General features: G+C 42.9%; 1 protein-coding gene across 3 annotated transcripts in view; it reads left to right on the top strand.

The window, feature by feature from the left end:
- The first annotated feature begins 534 nt into the window (after window positions 1–534).
- LOC133538471 (protein arginine N-methyltransferase 2-like) overlaps window positions 535–16,244 on the top strand; it is a 28,874-nt gene continuing 13,164 nt past the window's right edge. For all 3 annotated transcript variants that reach the window (XR_009803005.1, XR_009803006.1, XM_061880121.1), the window contains exons 1-8: window positions 535–794; window positions 4,536–4,718; window positions 4,801–4,962; window positions 5,032–5,196; window positions 10,646–10,821; window positions 12,904–13,033; window positions 13,115–13,251; window positions 16,030–16,189. Coding sequence is in view for 1 of the 3 variants with exons in the window: in XM_061880121.1 (XP_061736105.1) it covers window positions 723–794; window positions 4,536–4,718; window positions 4,801–4,962; window positions 5,032–5,196; window positions 10,646–10,821; window positions 12,904–13,033; window positions 13,115–13,251; window positions 16,030–16,189 (1,185 nt within the window). In the remaining 2 variants the exon portion in view is untranslated. The remainder of the gene's footprint in view (window positions 795–4,535; window positions 4,719–4,800; window positions 4,963–5,031; window positions 5,197–10,645; window positions 10,822–12,903; window positions 13,034–13,114; window positions 13,252–16,029; window positions 16,190–16,244) is intronic.

The raw sequence follows: 16,244 nt of genomic DNA, 5'->3' as shown, positions 1-16,244 counted from the left end.
GCTTTCCAGCAATTGTCTTTTTCTCTTTCGTCCTCACTCGCGCTCTGGCTCCAGCCCCAACCCTGTCTCTCCTCCTGGCTGCTGCTTATAACAGAGCGATAACAAGTCTCAGGTGGGCCATCTACGCACGAGGCCGGTCCTGGCAACATCCTGCTTTGCTGCAGTTGCGCAGGCCACGCCCCCTCCACAGTTAGCTTCAGAATAACAATGTTATTCCAAAGAATAAGAGACCTATTATACTCTGAAAATGTTGGTCTTACTTAAAAATGCATGCGTTTATTTGTGTTAAGTGTTAAAAAAAATATTATGTGGCTTTTAGGGAAATATATTTTAAAATATTTGGCTTCTTGGCTCTCTCAGACAAAAAGGTTCCCGACCCCTGCATTAGAGGGTACTTGAATTAAAAAAAATGTTAAATGAAAAAAGGTTGAGAACCACTGACTTAATATGTTAACATCAGTCAAATTTCATTCATTTTCATGATTTTGCCAAAGGGAGTCGAAAAGTCCGGTATTATTTCACCGTCCTCGAATGCATCAAAAATGACGTCACAACAGGAAGTACTCTCAGAAGTTGTGCCCGCCTGTTGCCAGTTGAAAAGTCCATCTTTATTCCCTTGTGTTCTGACCTGAACGAGAGATATTACGACAAAATTAGTCAAATGTAGCTTTTTAACCGCCTTTTAATCGACCTCCTTAAATTAAACCACCGTGTTGAAAAAGATGGAGGAAAATGGGGAGCCCCCTGAAGAGTATGTTGCACTCTGCAACTTTACCGCAAACGGCAGCGAACAGGTCAGAAACATTGATTTTTTAAACTTATATTCTATATTTTCCTTATAGTATTTCATTGAAAACAAAACAATGGAGTTATTTATCGGTTCACTTAATTATTGGTAGACTGCATATGCAAGACAGAACGTGGATTCAACCGAAGACAGTTTTGGTCATTTCTATCCAAATAACGAAATAATCCACTATGTAAGATGAGCTCTATTTTTCATTACACACAAAAATAAATGTTTTTACTGCAAGCAAAATAACGCATATATAAATCAATCATCCTTCCATCCATTACTACCGCTTATTCCCTTTGGGGTCACAGGGGGCGCTGTTGCCTATCTCAGCTACAATCGGGCAGAAGGCGGACTACACCCTGGACAAGTCGCCACCTCATCACAGGGCCAACACAGATAGACAGACAACATTCACACACTAGGGACCATTTAGTGTTGCCAATCAACCTATCCCCAGGTGCATGTCTTTGGAGGTGGGAGGGGCCTATCTCCAGGTGCATGTGTTTGGAGGTGGGAGGGGCCTATCCCCAGGTGCATGTATTTGGAGGTGGGAGGAGCCAATCCCCGGGTGCATGTCTTTGGAGGTGGGATGGGCCTATCTCCAGGTGCATGTGTTTGGAGGTGGGAGGGGCCTATCTCCAGGTGCATGTGTTTGGAGGTGGGAGGGGCCTATCCCCAGGTGCATGTCTTTGGAGGTGGGAGGGGCCTATCCCCAGGTGCATGTCTTTGGAGGTGGGAGGGGGCCTATCTCCAGGTGCATGTGTTTGGAGGTGGGAGGGGCCTATCCCCAGGTGCATGTCTTTGGAAGTGGGAGGGGCCTATCCCCAGGTGCTTGTATTTGGAGGTGGGAGGGGCCTATCCCCAGGTGCTTGTATTTGGAGGTGGGAGGGGCCTATCTCCAGGTGCATGTCTTTGGAGGTGGGAGGGGCCTATCCCCAGGTGCATGTCTTTGGAGGTGGGAGGGGCCTATCTCCAGGTGCATGTCTTTGGAGGTGGGAGGGGCCTATCCCCAGGTGCATGTCTTTGGAGGTGGGAGGGAGCCGGAGTACCCGGAGGGAACCCACGCAGTCACGGGGAGAACATGCAAACTCCACACAAAGTTTAGGCCAGGCCAGGGGTGTCCAAACTGTTTCCACATGGAAAAATTAAAGCCCTGCGGGGGCCGTTTTGATATTTTTCATTTTCAAACCATAACAAAATATATGGATTTTTAAAATGTATTTTACCTTTAGGGGTCCCGGGGACCATAACAGGTCTCAGTTATTAAAATGTTAAAAATAAGTCAAATTTGTATTATTTTTTATTTAACACCTACAATAAATGTCTATATCAACTTAGAAAAAAAAAAAGGTTTTATGGCGCTTGAGGAGAAGTTAGTATTTGTATAAAATGTCTTTGTCAGGGTTTTTTTGTCATGAAATATTGACATATTAAGTATTGCTTTTTTGATTGATTGAAACTTTTATTAGTAGATTGCACAGTACAGTACATATTCCGTACAATTGACCACTAAATGGTAACACCCGAATAAGTTTTTCAACTTGTTTAAGTCGGGGTCCACGTTAATCATTTCATGATATACGCAATACATGTTAGCTTTCAAATAAAATGTCTAATTATGGAGAGTGGTCCATCATTATGTTGACATGATTGTACCTGCTTATCAATATAAATTAGCATTGAAATAAGTGATTTGGTGCAAACAAGACTGTGATAATCAAAGCTAATGTAATTCCGCCACCTAGTGGCGTTACCATGTGGTGTTGGAACTAAAAGTTTTATCTAAAGCAGGGGTCGGGAACCTTTTTGGCTGAGAGAGCCAAAAAGCCAAATATTTTAAAATGTATTTCCGTAAGAGCCATATAATATTTTTTTTAACACTGAACACAACTAAACGCATGCATTTTTAAGTAAGAGTATAATAGGTCTCTTATTCTTTGTAATAACATTGTTATTCTGAAGCTAACTGTGGAGGGGGCGTGGCCCGCGGGCCTGCAGCAAGCTGGGGTGCGCCAGGACCGGCCTGGAAATCAGCGAGAGCTGCGTAGATGGCCCATCTGAGCCTTGTTATCTAATTTCCTGTCGCTCTGTTATAAGCAGCAGCCAGGAGAAGAGACGGGGTTGGGGCTGGAGCCAGAGCACGAGCGAGAATGAAAGAGAAAAATACAATTGCTGGAAAGCAACTGAGAGACTTATTGAAAAATAAAACAATATTACAATATTGTTTTATTTTTCAATAAGTCCCTGAAACGGGCTCTCATGTCGGTGTTTGATGGTCTGAAGAACCCCCAGGAGGACAAGCCCCACACTAACCAATAATAAATAAATAACTTAACGCAGGGGTGCCCATTACGTCGATCGCGAGCTACCAGTCGACCGCGGGGGGTGTGTCAGTCGATCTCCAGCCAGGCTTTTTAAAAAAATAGACCTAAAAATGAGTGATCATCAATCTTCACCAAGACGTCACTTAAATGACATTCACGGTACCGGAGGGTCTTGTGAGATGACGCTGGCTGCTGCAAGATCATTATTATGAAAATATGACCGAGAGGAAGGCGAGAAACACTTTTTATTTCAACAGACTCTCGCGCCGTACCTTCCGTCAAAACTCTAAAGGCCGACTGCACATTTCCTATCTTCACAATAAAAGCCCTGCTTCATGCTGCCTGCGCTAACTAAATACAGAGTCTCGGAAAACTGGCGTGCACAAGCGATCCCTCAGAAAGCTGGCGTGCACATCACTTGTGCACGCCAGCTTTCCGAGACTCTTATTTTGTTAGCGCAGGCAGCATGAAGCAGGGCTTTTATTGTGAAGATAGGAAATGTGCAGTCGGCCTTTAGAGTTTTGACAGAAGGGACGGCGCGAAAGTCTGTTGAAATAAAAAGTGTTTCTCGCCTTCCTCTCTGTCATTTTTTCATAATAATGAAGTGGCAGCAGCTTGCGTCATCTCACAAGACCCTCGGGTGCCGTGAATGTCAATCAAGCAAGCTACGGAATTTGCCGCCAATGTTTTTCTTGTAAAGTGTATGGAAGCTGGATGAATTAGATGCCAAAAACCAACCACTTTCATGTGGTATTGTACAGAAAGGACCACTTTTTTTCTCCTCCATTTGAAAATGTGGGCGTTATCATCATTACTGTCTGATTCCAATCAATGCAAGTCATCAGCATCAGGTAATACACCAACTTATATTCTTGTCTTTGTGAAAGAAAGACATCTATATGTGTTACACATGCTTGTATTATCATTAAACACATTTAACTTGTTTACTACCATGTCTCTTTCATAAATAAATAAATATAAATGATATATATAAATGAGGTAGATCCCCTCGAGTTGGTCAATTGAAAAGTAGCTCGCCTGCAGAAAAAGTGTGGGCACCCCTGACTTAACGCAACTTCTTGAACAGGTGCGGTAGTAAACGGATGGATGGACTAAAAAAGCATGTTTTGAACATATTTTTAACACTTATTACAAGTGGAATTATTCATTACTTATCATGTTAAGCAATGTCAGCTCAGATTTATCTGAGAGCCAGATGCAGTCATCAAAAGAGCCACATCTGGCTCGTGAGCCATAGGTTCCCTACCCCTGGTCTAGGGTATGGGAAAGGTTAATAAAAATAAGGTTTAATAATTACATGGATGTATATTTTATTGATTAACAGGGAAATGTAAAAGTGATAATACGCGGTGCAACGGTAATGAAAGAAGTGTTTGATGTACTTTGTCATTCAGCTTAGCGTCAACAGAGGCGACCGACTGATCGTGCACGCCAAACCCTCCTCAGACTGGTGGTGGGCGGAGCTACAAGGGGTCAAGGGTTACGTCCCTGCGAGTCACCTCCACCAGGGTGATGCTGCTGAAGAGGAAGAGGACCCATGGCAGGATGAAGAGTACTTTGGCAATTACGGCACACTGGTTGGCTTTTAGTTAATCAACTCATTTTGCGAGCGTGTTTATTCGGAATAACAGACTATTTTTTCCCCCCCCCAAATACCAGAAGCTACACTTGGAGATGTTGTCGGACAAGAGCCGCACAGAAGCCTGCAGGCAGGTCATCGTCCACAACAGCGCTTCCTTGCAAAGTAAAGTGATAATGGACCTGGGCTGCGGTACGGGCATCGTGAGCCTGTTCTGCGCCAAGCTCGCTCAACCTGCAGCGGTACAGCTTTAAAAGGGTACCTGGGTTCTCCAGACACGCGGTGAGGACGTTCCCTCTGTGGTGTCGCAGGTGTATGCCGTGGAGGCCAGCGCCATGGCCCAGTACACGAGGGAGCTGGTGAGGCGGAACACATGTGAAGCGGTGGTCACGGTGCTGCAGGGGCGTGCAGAGGAGGTGCAGCTTCCTGAGCAGGTGGACGTCCTGGTGTCGGAGTGGATGGGAAACTGTCTGCTGGTAAGAAAGGAGAGTTTTTATATTTTTTTACTGACAGCACAACTCACATTACAGCAAGCTTTTTTTTTATTCCAGAAACACAATTATACTTAAGAGTAGTCAGCGTACCTACGTTACTATTTTTTACTAACTGAATGTAGCTGAGATAGGCTCCAGCACCCGCCCGCGAGCCCAAAAGGGACAAGCGGTAGAAAATGGATGGATGGATGGCACTAGCAGTGTTGGCGTTAAAGGGGAACATTATCACCAGACCTATGTAAGCGTCAATATTAGGGATGCACCGATTCATCGGTAACCGAATATGGCAAAAAAAGCCACATTCGGCCTTCGGTGGAATGAGTTAAAAGCAAGGCCGAATAGTGGCGTGTGACGCAATTTTTTGACGCGGTGACGCAATCAACCAACGTGCAGTGACGCGGTGACGTTGGAACCAGGCGGCTTCGGAAAAATGTCAGCAGTGTGGAGATATTTTAAAGTGTCGGAAAGTGACAAAAGTATTGCAGTTTGCAAGGAATGTTCAGCCAAACTGTCTGGAGGAGGTGCCTCGTGGCCGACGTCTTTGAGAGGACGAAAATGTTTGCGACTGACAGTGCCAAAGCAAACGGAATTACGAAGAAGGTAATGGAGTTTATGGCATTGGATGATCAACCGTTTAGTGTTGTGGAGGACATTGGCTTTTGGAGACTATGGAGCACATTGAGCCCCGTTACACGATACCGAGCAGACGGTATTTCTCTGATGTGTGCTCTTTACATTGTGTGTGTGCTGTTTACATTATTAGCATGTTGTGTAGGCTACCTGTATAAGTGTATGAGGTTACAAGCACACACTTATTGAGATTTAGTGGGGCCTCTGTTTACATTATTAGCATATCTACTGTGGCTAAGCAGACTTTTGCCAAAAGGACAATAATTTATTTGTTGTGGGTTTATCCACTTTAATGCACTTTATTTTTTTTTGGAATGCATGTTTTGTTTGAAGGCCTAATATAAATGAAAAACTTTGTGCTTTTTTTGAAAAGCAAAGGCTACTGGAATATTAAAAAAAAAAGTCAATATTCAATAAAATTGTACTTTATTTAAAAAACATGTCTAAAAATGTATTGTAGGCTATTTATGCAATATAAAATAAAATTGTGAAAAACTGCATTCATTATTCAGTATTCGGCCTTCGGCCAAACGTTTAAATTTTATTCGGCTTCGGCCACAAATTTTCATTTCGGTGCATCCCTAGTCAATATATACCTTGATGGTGCAGAAAAAAGACCATCTATTTTTTTAACCGATTTCCGAACTCTAAATGGGTGAATTTTGGCGAATTAAACGCTGGAGGCGATGACGTCAGAATGTGACGTCGCCGAGATAACACAGCCGCCATTTTCATTTTCAACACATTACAAACACCGGGTCACAGCTCTGTTATTTTCCGTTTTTTTGACTATTTTTTGGAACCTTGGAGACATCATGCCTCGTCGGTGTGTTGTCGGAGGGTGTAACAACACTAACAGGGAGGGATTCAAGTTGCACCACTGGCCCGAAGATGCCAAAGTGTCTGCCGCCAGACAAATGTACCAAAGTGTCTCCATATTTGACCGGCGATGCTAAGACAGACATGGCACAGAGATGTATGGATAACCTGCAGATGCATTTGCAACGATAAAGTCAACGAAATCACAAAAGTGAGTTTTGTTGATGTTGGCTTATGTGCTAATCAGACATATTTGGTCGCGGCGTGACTGTCAGCTAATCGATGCTAACATGCTATGCTAATCGACGGTAACACGCTATTTACCGGCGGTGCTAAAGCAGACCTGGCACAGAGATGTATGGATAGATAACCTGCAGATGCATTTGCAACTATAAAGTCAACGAAATCACAAAGGTGAGTTTTGTTGATGTTGACTGCCAGCTAATCGATGCTAACATGCTACGCTAATCGATGCTAACATGCTATTTACCGGCGGTGCTAAAGCAGACATGGCACAGAGATGTATGGATAACCTGCAGATGCATTTGCAACTATATTACGTTTCCTTCCACCCACATTTAATGTGAAAAAAACACTTACCAATCGACGGATTTAAGTTGCTCCAGTGTCAAAAGATGCGAAAGTCCTGATCGTTTGGTCCGCAGCTATTCGGCCATGCTATGGCTATGAATAGCGTCAATAGCTATTCGCTCAATAGCTTCAGTTTCTTCTTCAATATTTTCATACTCCAACCATCTGTTTCAATACATGCGTAATCTGTTGAATCGCTTAAGTCGCTGAAATCCGAGTTTGAATCCGAGCTAATGTCGCTATATCTTGCTGTGGTATTCCCATTGTTTGTTTACATTGGCAGCACTGTGTGACGTCACAGGGAAATGGCCAGTGTCTTCGCAGAGAGGCACTTTAAAGCTTTATTTAGGGATATTCCAAGACCGGTAAAATTTTGAAAAAAAACTTCAAAAAATACAACAAGACACTGGGAACTTATTTTTATTGTTTTTAACCCTTTTGAAATTGTGATAATGTTCCCCTTTAACGCACTTTTTGTGTCTTTTTGCGCATTGAAATCAGAAAGGATGTGAAATTCCCAAAGTCCTTATACACTTATACACTTTAATTTTTTTTTCTGAAAATAATAATTAACTTAGAATTTCATGGCTGCAACACGTGCCAAAGTAGTTGGGAAAGGGCATGTTCACCACTGTGTTACATCACCTTTTCTTTTAACAACACTCAATAAACGTTTGGGAACTGAGGAAACTAACTGTTGAAGTTTTGAAAGTGGAATTCTTTCCCATTCTTGTTTTTAAATTTCTTGCAATTGCACTTTGAGAAAGGTTGTTCTTAAACTGTTTGACTATTTGCTCACGCAGTTGTGGACAAAGGGGTGTACCTCGCTCCATCCTTTCTTGTGATAGACTGAACATTTTTTGGGAAGCTGTGTTATGATTTACTAAGGACGTGACGGAAAACAGACACCAGGTGGCAGTATGTCCAAAGATTTATTAATATATATATATATATATATATATCTATATTAAGAAATGTATATATGTAATAATCAATCAACAGAAAACATACTAAGTAAATGGAGCGTGGCAAAAACTCTAGAGTGTATGGTGTTAGTCTAAGTGTGTAAATTAACTGAAGTGTGTTTTACCCAAGTGTTGACAAAAGAGAACGCGGAAGTCCGTGGGGCAGGCAGAGGGTTCAGGTCAAACGAGCGAGGAGTCGAGGTACAAAGGAGGCAGTCAGAATCCAGAGGGAGATCCAGGGAAAAGAGTGAGACGCACAGCTCACCTTGTGGGCGACGGAGGATTCTGTGGGGACACGGGAGAAGACACTGAGAACACGTAGAGGTGCAGGGCACAGGGAGCGCAGGGTGATTGCTTACGGTACGCATTTGGAACTAAGTTCCCGCGCTGATCCTTGGTCCACTGGTCCTCTTATACAGCCTCACGCCATCAGTCACAGGTGTGGACTGCGGCCAGCTGCAGCGGAGAGTGGGCGCGGTCCGCTTGATGAGCGCGGGGGCGTGTCCGGCGCGCCCTCTGGGTGGAACCAAAGCAGAGGAAGATGGAGACTGCATGTACCACAACAAGCTGTTTTTATAGCCAATCATGGCACCCACCTGTTCCCAATTAGCCTGCACACCTGTGGGCTGTTCCAAATAAGCGTTTGATGAGCATTCCTCCACTTTATCAGTATTTATTAGAATTCCACTTTCAAAGCTTCAACAGTTAGTTTCCTCAGTTCCCAAACGTTTATTGAGTGTTGTTAAAAGAAAAGGTGATGTAACACAGTGGTGAACATGCCCTTTCCCAACTACTTTGGCACGTGTTGCTGGCATCAAATTCTAAAGTTAATGATTATTTGCAACAACAAAAACATTTTTTACGAGTTTGAACATCAAATATGTTGTCTTTGTAGCATATTCAACTGAATATGGCTTGAAAAGGATTTGCAAATCATTGTATTCTGTTTATATTTACATCTAACACAATTTCCCAACTCATATGGAAACGGGGTTTTGTATAAATTAATCGTACTGAATCGGATCATAACCCATGTATCGCGATAGAGTCGAATCGTCCATGACAAAGGGATTTACATCCACATCAGGGGTGTCGAACTCAAACACAGAGTGGGCCAAAGTTTAAAACTGAACAAAGCCGAGGGCCAAGGTTGAACAAATGAACCTTTTAATAGGGACCCAAACAAGTTTTGCATTGAATATTGAACAAGCAAGGCTTATATAACTTTAGTGACATGCAACATCTAGCTTGAAATAATAATTCAACATATCAATGGCATGTCAAATAAAATTGAAATAAAAATTGAATGCCTCTTTTCTATATGCAGCCTTCTGAGGTAAATATCAAAATAAACTTTGTCCACAGGCTAATAACACATTTGAAAATAAAATAACAATAATGAATGAATCAAACATTCAAGCCTCTAAGTTGCAAGAGAAAGTGCATGAATAAAACGTGAATTATTTGCTACACTTATTTGCTTTAACACTGAATATGCAACAAGCAACGCTTATATAACTTAACAGTGCAAAATCAACTTTCAAAAAACAACCAAAAAAACATCAATTGTATATTAAATAACATTTAAATAAAACATTTAATGCCTCTTTTCTATTTGCAGCCTTCTGAGATAAATATCAACATTAACTTTTTCCACAGGCTAATAAATTTGAAAATAAAATAACAATGAGGTGGGTGGAATTGGGGGGGGGGCGTTTATTGTAGCGTCCCAGAAGAGTTTAGTGCTGCAAAGGGTTCTGGGTATTTGTTCTGTTGTGTTACGGTGCGGTTGTTCTCCCGAAATGTGTTTGTCGTTCTTGTTTGGTGTGGGTTCACAGTGTGGCGCATATTTGTAACAGTGTTAAAGTTGTTTATACGGCCACCCTCAGTGTGACCTGTATGGCTGTTGACCAAGTACGCCTTGCATTCACTTATGTGTGTGCACAACCCCGGGCTGGCACGCTGTTTGTATGGAGGAAAAACGGACATGACGACAGGTTGTAGAGGACGCTAAAGGCAGTGCCTTTGACGCTCGCCCCCAATATCGTTGTCCGGGTGGAAATCGGGAGAATGGTAGCTCCGGGAGATTTTCGAGAGGGGCACTGAACTTCGGGAGTCTCCGCGGGCCGGAGTTTGACACCCATGATCCACATTATTGTCTAAATAGTTGGCAACACAAGTGTGTCTTGCCTACGGACATGTATAGCGGTAGCAGGGTTAGGGTGTGGACTGCATGGGTGCTGCTGGCATCAACTGTGGTTCACAGAATACAACCCCCCACCCCCACTTTGAAAATAATTGTTCCAATATGACAAGGAACACAATGATGCATTAATGAAGAAGCTGAACGTGAGGAGTGTACTGTGCTGAGATATTACACACATTTGATCTTACTAGACACCCAATCAGCTCTCTTTGTGCTTCAGTTTGAGTACATGGTGGAGTCGGTCCTGCTGGCAAGAGAACGCTGGCTGAGGGAAGGTGGCACCATGTGGCCCTCCTCTGCAACCCTCACCCTGGTGCCATGTCAGGCCCACAGCTACTACGCAGAGAAAATGGCCTTCTGGGAGAACACCTACGGCCTGGACTTCACCCCTCTTCAGTAAGAAGCATTCACACTATGACACCGAACAATTAGAGCAGGGGTGGCCACACTTTTTCTGCAGGCGAGCTACTTTTCAATTGACCAACTCGAGGGGATCTACCTCATTTATATATATCATTTATATTTATTTATTTATGAAAGAGACATTTTTGTAAACAAGTTAAATGTGTTTAATGATAATACAAGCATGTGTAACACATATAGATGTCTTTCTTTCACAAAGACAAGAATATAAGTTGCTGTATTACCTGATTCTGATGACTTGCATTGATTGGAATCAGACAGTAATGATGATAACGCCCACATTTTCAAATGGAGGAGAAAAAAAGTTGTCCTTTCTGTACAATACCACATGAAAGTGGTTGGTTTTTGGCATCTAATTCATCCAGCTTCCATACACTTTACAAGAAAAACATTGGCGGCAAATTCCGTAGCTTGCTTGATTGACATTCACGGCACCCGAGGGTCTTGTGAGATGACGCTGGCTGCTGCCAGTTCATTATTATGAAAAAATGACAGAGAGGAAGGCGAGAAACACTTTTTATTTCAACAGACTTTCGCGCCGTCCCTTCCGTCAAAACTCTAAAGGCCGACTGCACATTTCCTATCTTCACAATAAAAGCCCTGCTTCATGCTGCCTGCGCTAACAAAATAAGAGTCTCGGAAAGCTGGCGTGCACAAGTGATGTGCACGCCAGCTTTCTGAGGGATCGCTTGTGCTCGCCAGTTTTCCGAGACTCTGCGCTATATAAATGTTATCCACTTCACTATGAATGAGGACCACAAAATAGGGGCCTGTGGGCTCCAAAAAATCCCACGGACCGCAAGTTTGTGGGACGATATAGCTCGGTTGGTAGAGTGGCCGTGCCAGCAACTTGAGGGTTCCAGGTTCGATCCCCGCTTCCGCCATCCTAGTCACTGCCGTTGTGTCCTTGGGCAAGACACTTTACCCACCTGCTCCTAGTGCCAGCAACACTGGTTTAAATGTAACTTAGATATTGGGTTTCACTATGTAAAAGCACTTTGAGTCACTAGAGAAAAGCGCTATATAAATGTTATCCACTTCACTATGAATGAGGACCACAAAATAGGGGCCTGTGGGCTTCAAAAAAATCCCACGGGCCGTGAGTTTGTGGGGCGATATAGCTCGGTTGTTAAGAGTGGGCGTGCCAGCAACTTGAGGGTTCAAGGTTCGATCCCCGCTTCCGCCATCGGGCAGGACACTTTACCCACCTGCTCCTAGTGCCACCCACACTGGTTTAAATGTAACTTAGATATTGGGTTTCACTATGTAAAGTGCTTTGAGTCACTAGAGAAAAGCGCTATATAAATGTCATTCATTTAACTATGAATGAGGACCACAGTCAAATAACCCACGGGCCGTGAGTTTGTTTGCTATATATAGCTCGGTTGGTAAAGTGGGCATGCCAGCAACTTGAGGGTTCCATGTTCGATCCCCGGTTACACCATCCTCGTCAATGCCGTTGTGTCCTTGGGCAAGACACTTTACCCACCTGCTCCTAGCGACGCTGGTTTAAAATGTAACTTAGATATTGGGTTTCACTATGTAAAAGCACTTTGAGTCACTAGAGAAAAGCGCTATATAAATGTTATCCACTTCACTATGAATGAGGACCACAAAATAGGGGCCTGTGGGCTTCAAAAAAATCCCACGGGCCGTGAGTTTGTGGGGCGATATAGCTCGGTTGTTAAGAGTGGGCGTGCCAGCAACTTGAGGGTTCCAGGTTCGATCCCCGCTTCCGCCATCGGGCAAGACACTTTACCCACCTGCTCCTAGTGCCAGCAACACCGGTTTAAATGTAACTTAGATATTGGGTTTCACTATGTAAAGTGCTTTGAGTCACTTGAGAAAAGCGCTATATAAATATAATTCACATCACTTCACCACAACCCTCGCAGTATTCGCTGACATCACAAAGCAAAACACACCTGTGGCGTTACCGGATTTCTCACAAATTACAAGGCAATGTTAGGACTTTTCGGCAATCAGATCAGAGATTTTCTTCCTGTCACTCACACACACACACACACACTTGTGACATCACGCCTCCTCCTTCAGGCCTCTCGCACGGCAGGAGTTCTTTGCCAAACCCAAGTTCAGCCACGTGACGGCGCGGGACGACTGCCTGGCCTCTCCCCACGATGTCCTGGACTTGGACATGTACACGCTGCAGGTGTCCGACCTGGAGGTACACTCCACTTTGCATTCTCCTGTTCTCGAGTCTCCCACTTTGGTTACATGGAAGTATTTTTGCTGCTTTCTCGGTCAGGAAATGGAGGGCCAGTTTCAGTTTTGCCTGGAGAAGTCGGGCCAGTTCCACGGCTTCACTGCCTGGTTCAGCGTCCGCTTCGAGAGCCTGGAGGAAGGCGGCGCAGCGGTAGAGCTCGACACCGGACCTAATGCTGAGTATGACTCTTTCGGATTATTCATCATTCATTCTGTTGACGGAATGCACCACCTGGCTGCAACCAGTAGAGGCGCTGTGGGTTCAGTTTTAACTCTAGTTTGCTGTCTAAAGAGCAACAACACCTTTGGAAGCTCTTCCATTATTATCATTAGTCTGCTCAGTACAAAATTAAAGTAAAGTTAAAGTTCTAATGATTGTCACACACACCAGGTGTTGTGAGATTTGTCCTCTGCATTTGACCATTCCCCTTTTTCACCCCCTGGGAGGTGAGGGGGGCAGTGAGCAGCAGCGGTGGTCACGCTCAGGAATCCTTTTGGTGATTTATCCCCCAATTCCAACCCTTGATGCTGAGTGCCAAGCAGGGAGGATAATGGGTCCCATTTTTTTTGGTCTTTGGTATGACTCGGCTGGGGTTTGAACTCACAACTAGAGATGTCTGATAATGGCTTTTTTGCCGATATCCTATATTGTCCAACTCTTAATTAGCGATTCAGATATCAACCGATACCGATATATACAGTCGTGAACATATGTTTCCTTATCCCGTCTGTTCAGTATTTGAACATAAACGTGTTTGATTGTGAGGCATTAAAAGCCACAAAATGCAACGGGTGAGTAGATGGCCCACGTGGGCCTTGTTATCTAATCACCTGTCGCCTTTACCAGCACCATTTTAACACTTTTATGTTAAAATACTGAACAGATGTTTACCTTACCCCAATAAACATCGGTTCAGTATCTTAATATAAAAGTGTTTGATTGTGAGGCATTAAAAGCCACAAAATGCAACGGGTGAGTAGATGGCCCTGGTGGGTCCTGTTATCTAATCACCTGTCGCCTTTACCAGCACCATTTTAACACTTTTATGTTAAAATACTGAACAGATGTGTACCTTATCCCAATAAAATCAGTTCTGTATTTTAATATAAAAGTGTTTGATTGTGAGGCATTAAAAGCCACAAAATGCAGCGGGTGAGTAGATGGCCCAGGTGGGCGTTGTTATCTAATCACCTGTCGCCTTTACTAGCGGCATTTTAACACTTTCATGTTAAAATACTGAACAGATGTTTGCCTTACCCCAATAAACATCTGTTCAGTATTTTAATATAAAAGTGTTTGATTGTGAGGCATTAAAAGCCACAAAATGCTACGGTTGAGTAGATGGCCCAGGTGGGCCTTGTTATTTAATCACCTGTCGCCTTTACCAGCAGCATTTTAACACTTTTATGTTAAAATACTGAACAGATGTTTACCTTATCCCAATAAACATCTGTTCAATATTTTAATATAAAAGTGTTTGATTGTGAGGCATTAAAAGCCACAAAATGCAACGGGTGAGTAGATGGCCCAGGTGGACCTTGTTATCTAATCACCTGTCGCCTTTACCAGCAGCATTTTAACACTTTTATGTTAAAATACTGAACAGATGTTTACCTTACCCCAATAAACATCTGTTCAGTATTTTAATATAAAAGTGTTTGATTGTGAGGCATCAAAAGCCACAAAATGCAACGGGTGAGTAGATGGCCCAGGTGGGCCTTGTTATCTAATCACCTGTCGCCTTTACCAGCAGCATTTTGACACTTTTATGTTACAATACTGAACAGATGTTTACCTTACCCCAATAAACATCTGTTCAGTATTGTAATATAAAAGTGTTTGATTGTGAGGCATTAAAAGCCACAAAATGCAACGGGTGAGTAGATGGCCCAGGGGGATCTTGTTATCTAATCACCTGTCGCCTTTACCAGCAGCATTTTAACACCTTTATGTTAAAATACTGAACAGATGTTTACCTTACCCCAATAAACATCTGTTCAGTATTTTAATATAAAAGTGTTTGATTGTGAGGCATTAAAGGCCACAAAATGCAACGGGTGAGTAGATGGCCCAGGTGGGTCTTGTTATCTAATCACCTGTCGCCTTTACCAGCAGAATTTTAACACCTTTATGTTAAAATACTGAACAGATGTTTACCTTACGCCAATAAACATCAGTTCTGTATTTTAATATAAAAGTGTTTGATTGTGAGGCATTAAAAGCCACAAAATGCAACGGGTCCGTCAGACCCACAAACGCTGGCTGAGTAACAACAATATGAACATTGCACGGAAAATTTCTCTGCCAGTTTCTGCATCCCACAGGGATTCTTTTTTTTGTGTTTCTGCACCTGCGGTTCCCACACAATGTTGCAACATTGTTTGTCAACACTGGCTGCTCTCATTTTCTCGCACATTTGAGCCTCGGATGTTATGTGTACCTGCACTCTTGTGCTCCTCCTGTCTAGGCCTGCTGTGTGTGTGTGTGTGTGTGTGTGTGTTTGTGTGTGTTACACAGAACATCAATTTCCACACTTCCAGACATCTTATATGTAATAGAAATGTATTGTGATTGATGTTCTTCACAGAAAATGAGCCAAAGTCAGTGAGTCTCAGTTTGAAAAATGTATTAATTGTATAATTTTTCTTTTAATAAGAAATGAAAACGGGTCCACAGACCCGAACACCACACAATACTTTTTAGATCAGTATTCTTATTTTCTCAAAATAATGTTTGTTTTATTTGTTTGTTTATTGCGTACTATTGACTTTGTTTTGCTCACACAAATATATGTAATAAGAGAATAAGGAATTAGTTTAAATATTATGTTGATGTTGTTAAAGTGTCAATAGTGCTCACCATGGAAACATTGTCATTAAATGTAGTTAATACATGCATGGATTGGAATCACCAGCATAAAACCCCAACTGCAAAATCTAAATGTTTGCTTTTTTCAGACCAACCCACTGGAAGCAGACTCTGTTCATGCTTGACACGCCTATAGTTGTTCACGTTGGCGACCGCGTGCAAGGAAGCCTCATTCTGCGCAGGAACCCCGTGTGGAGGCGTCACATGACCGTCACCTTGAACTGGGACGTCAGCGGCAGCGTGCACGAGGCAAAGAAACTAATCTAAATTGTTCTTAATAATAACACGACTGTTCGACTAAACT

Source organism: Nerophis ophidion, linkage group LG19 (genome assembly GCF_033978795.1).
Source record: "Nerophis ophidion isolate RoL-2023_Sa linkage group LG19, RoL_Noph_v1.0, whole genome shotgun sequence".
NCBI lineage: Eukaryota > Metazoa > Chordata > Actinopteri > Syngnathiformes > Syngnathidae > Nerophis > Nerophis ophidion.
Note: the sequence above shows the minus strand (reverse complement) of the source record. Positions and strands in the feature narration are given on the sequence as shown.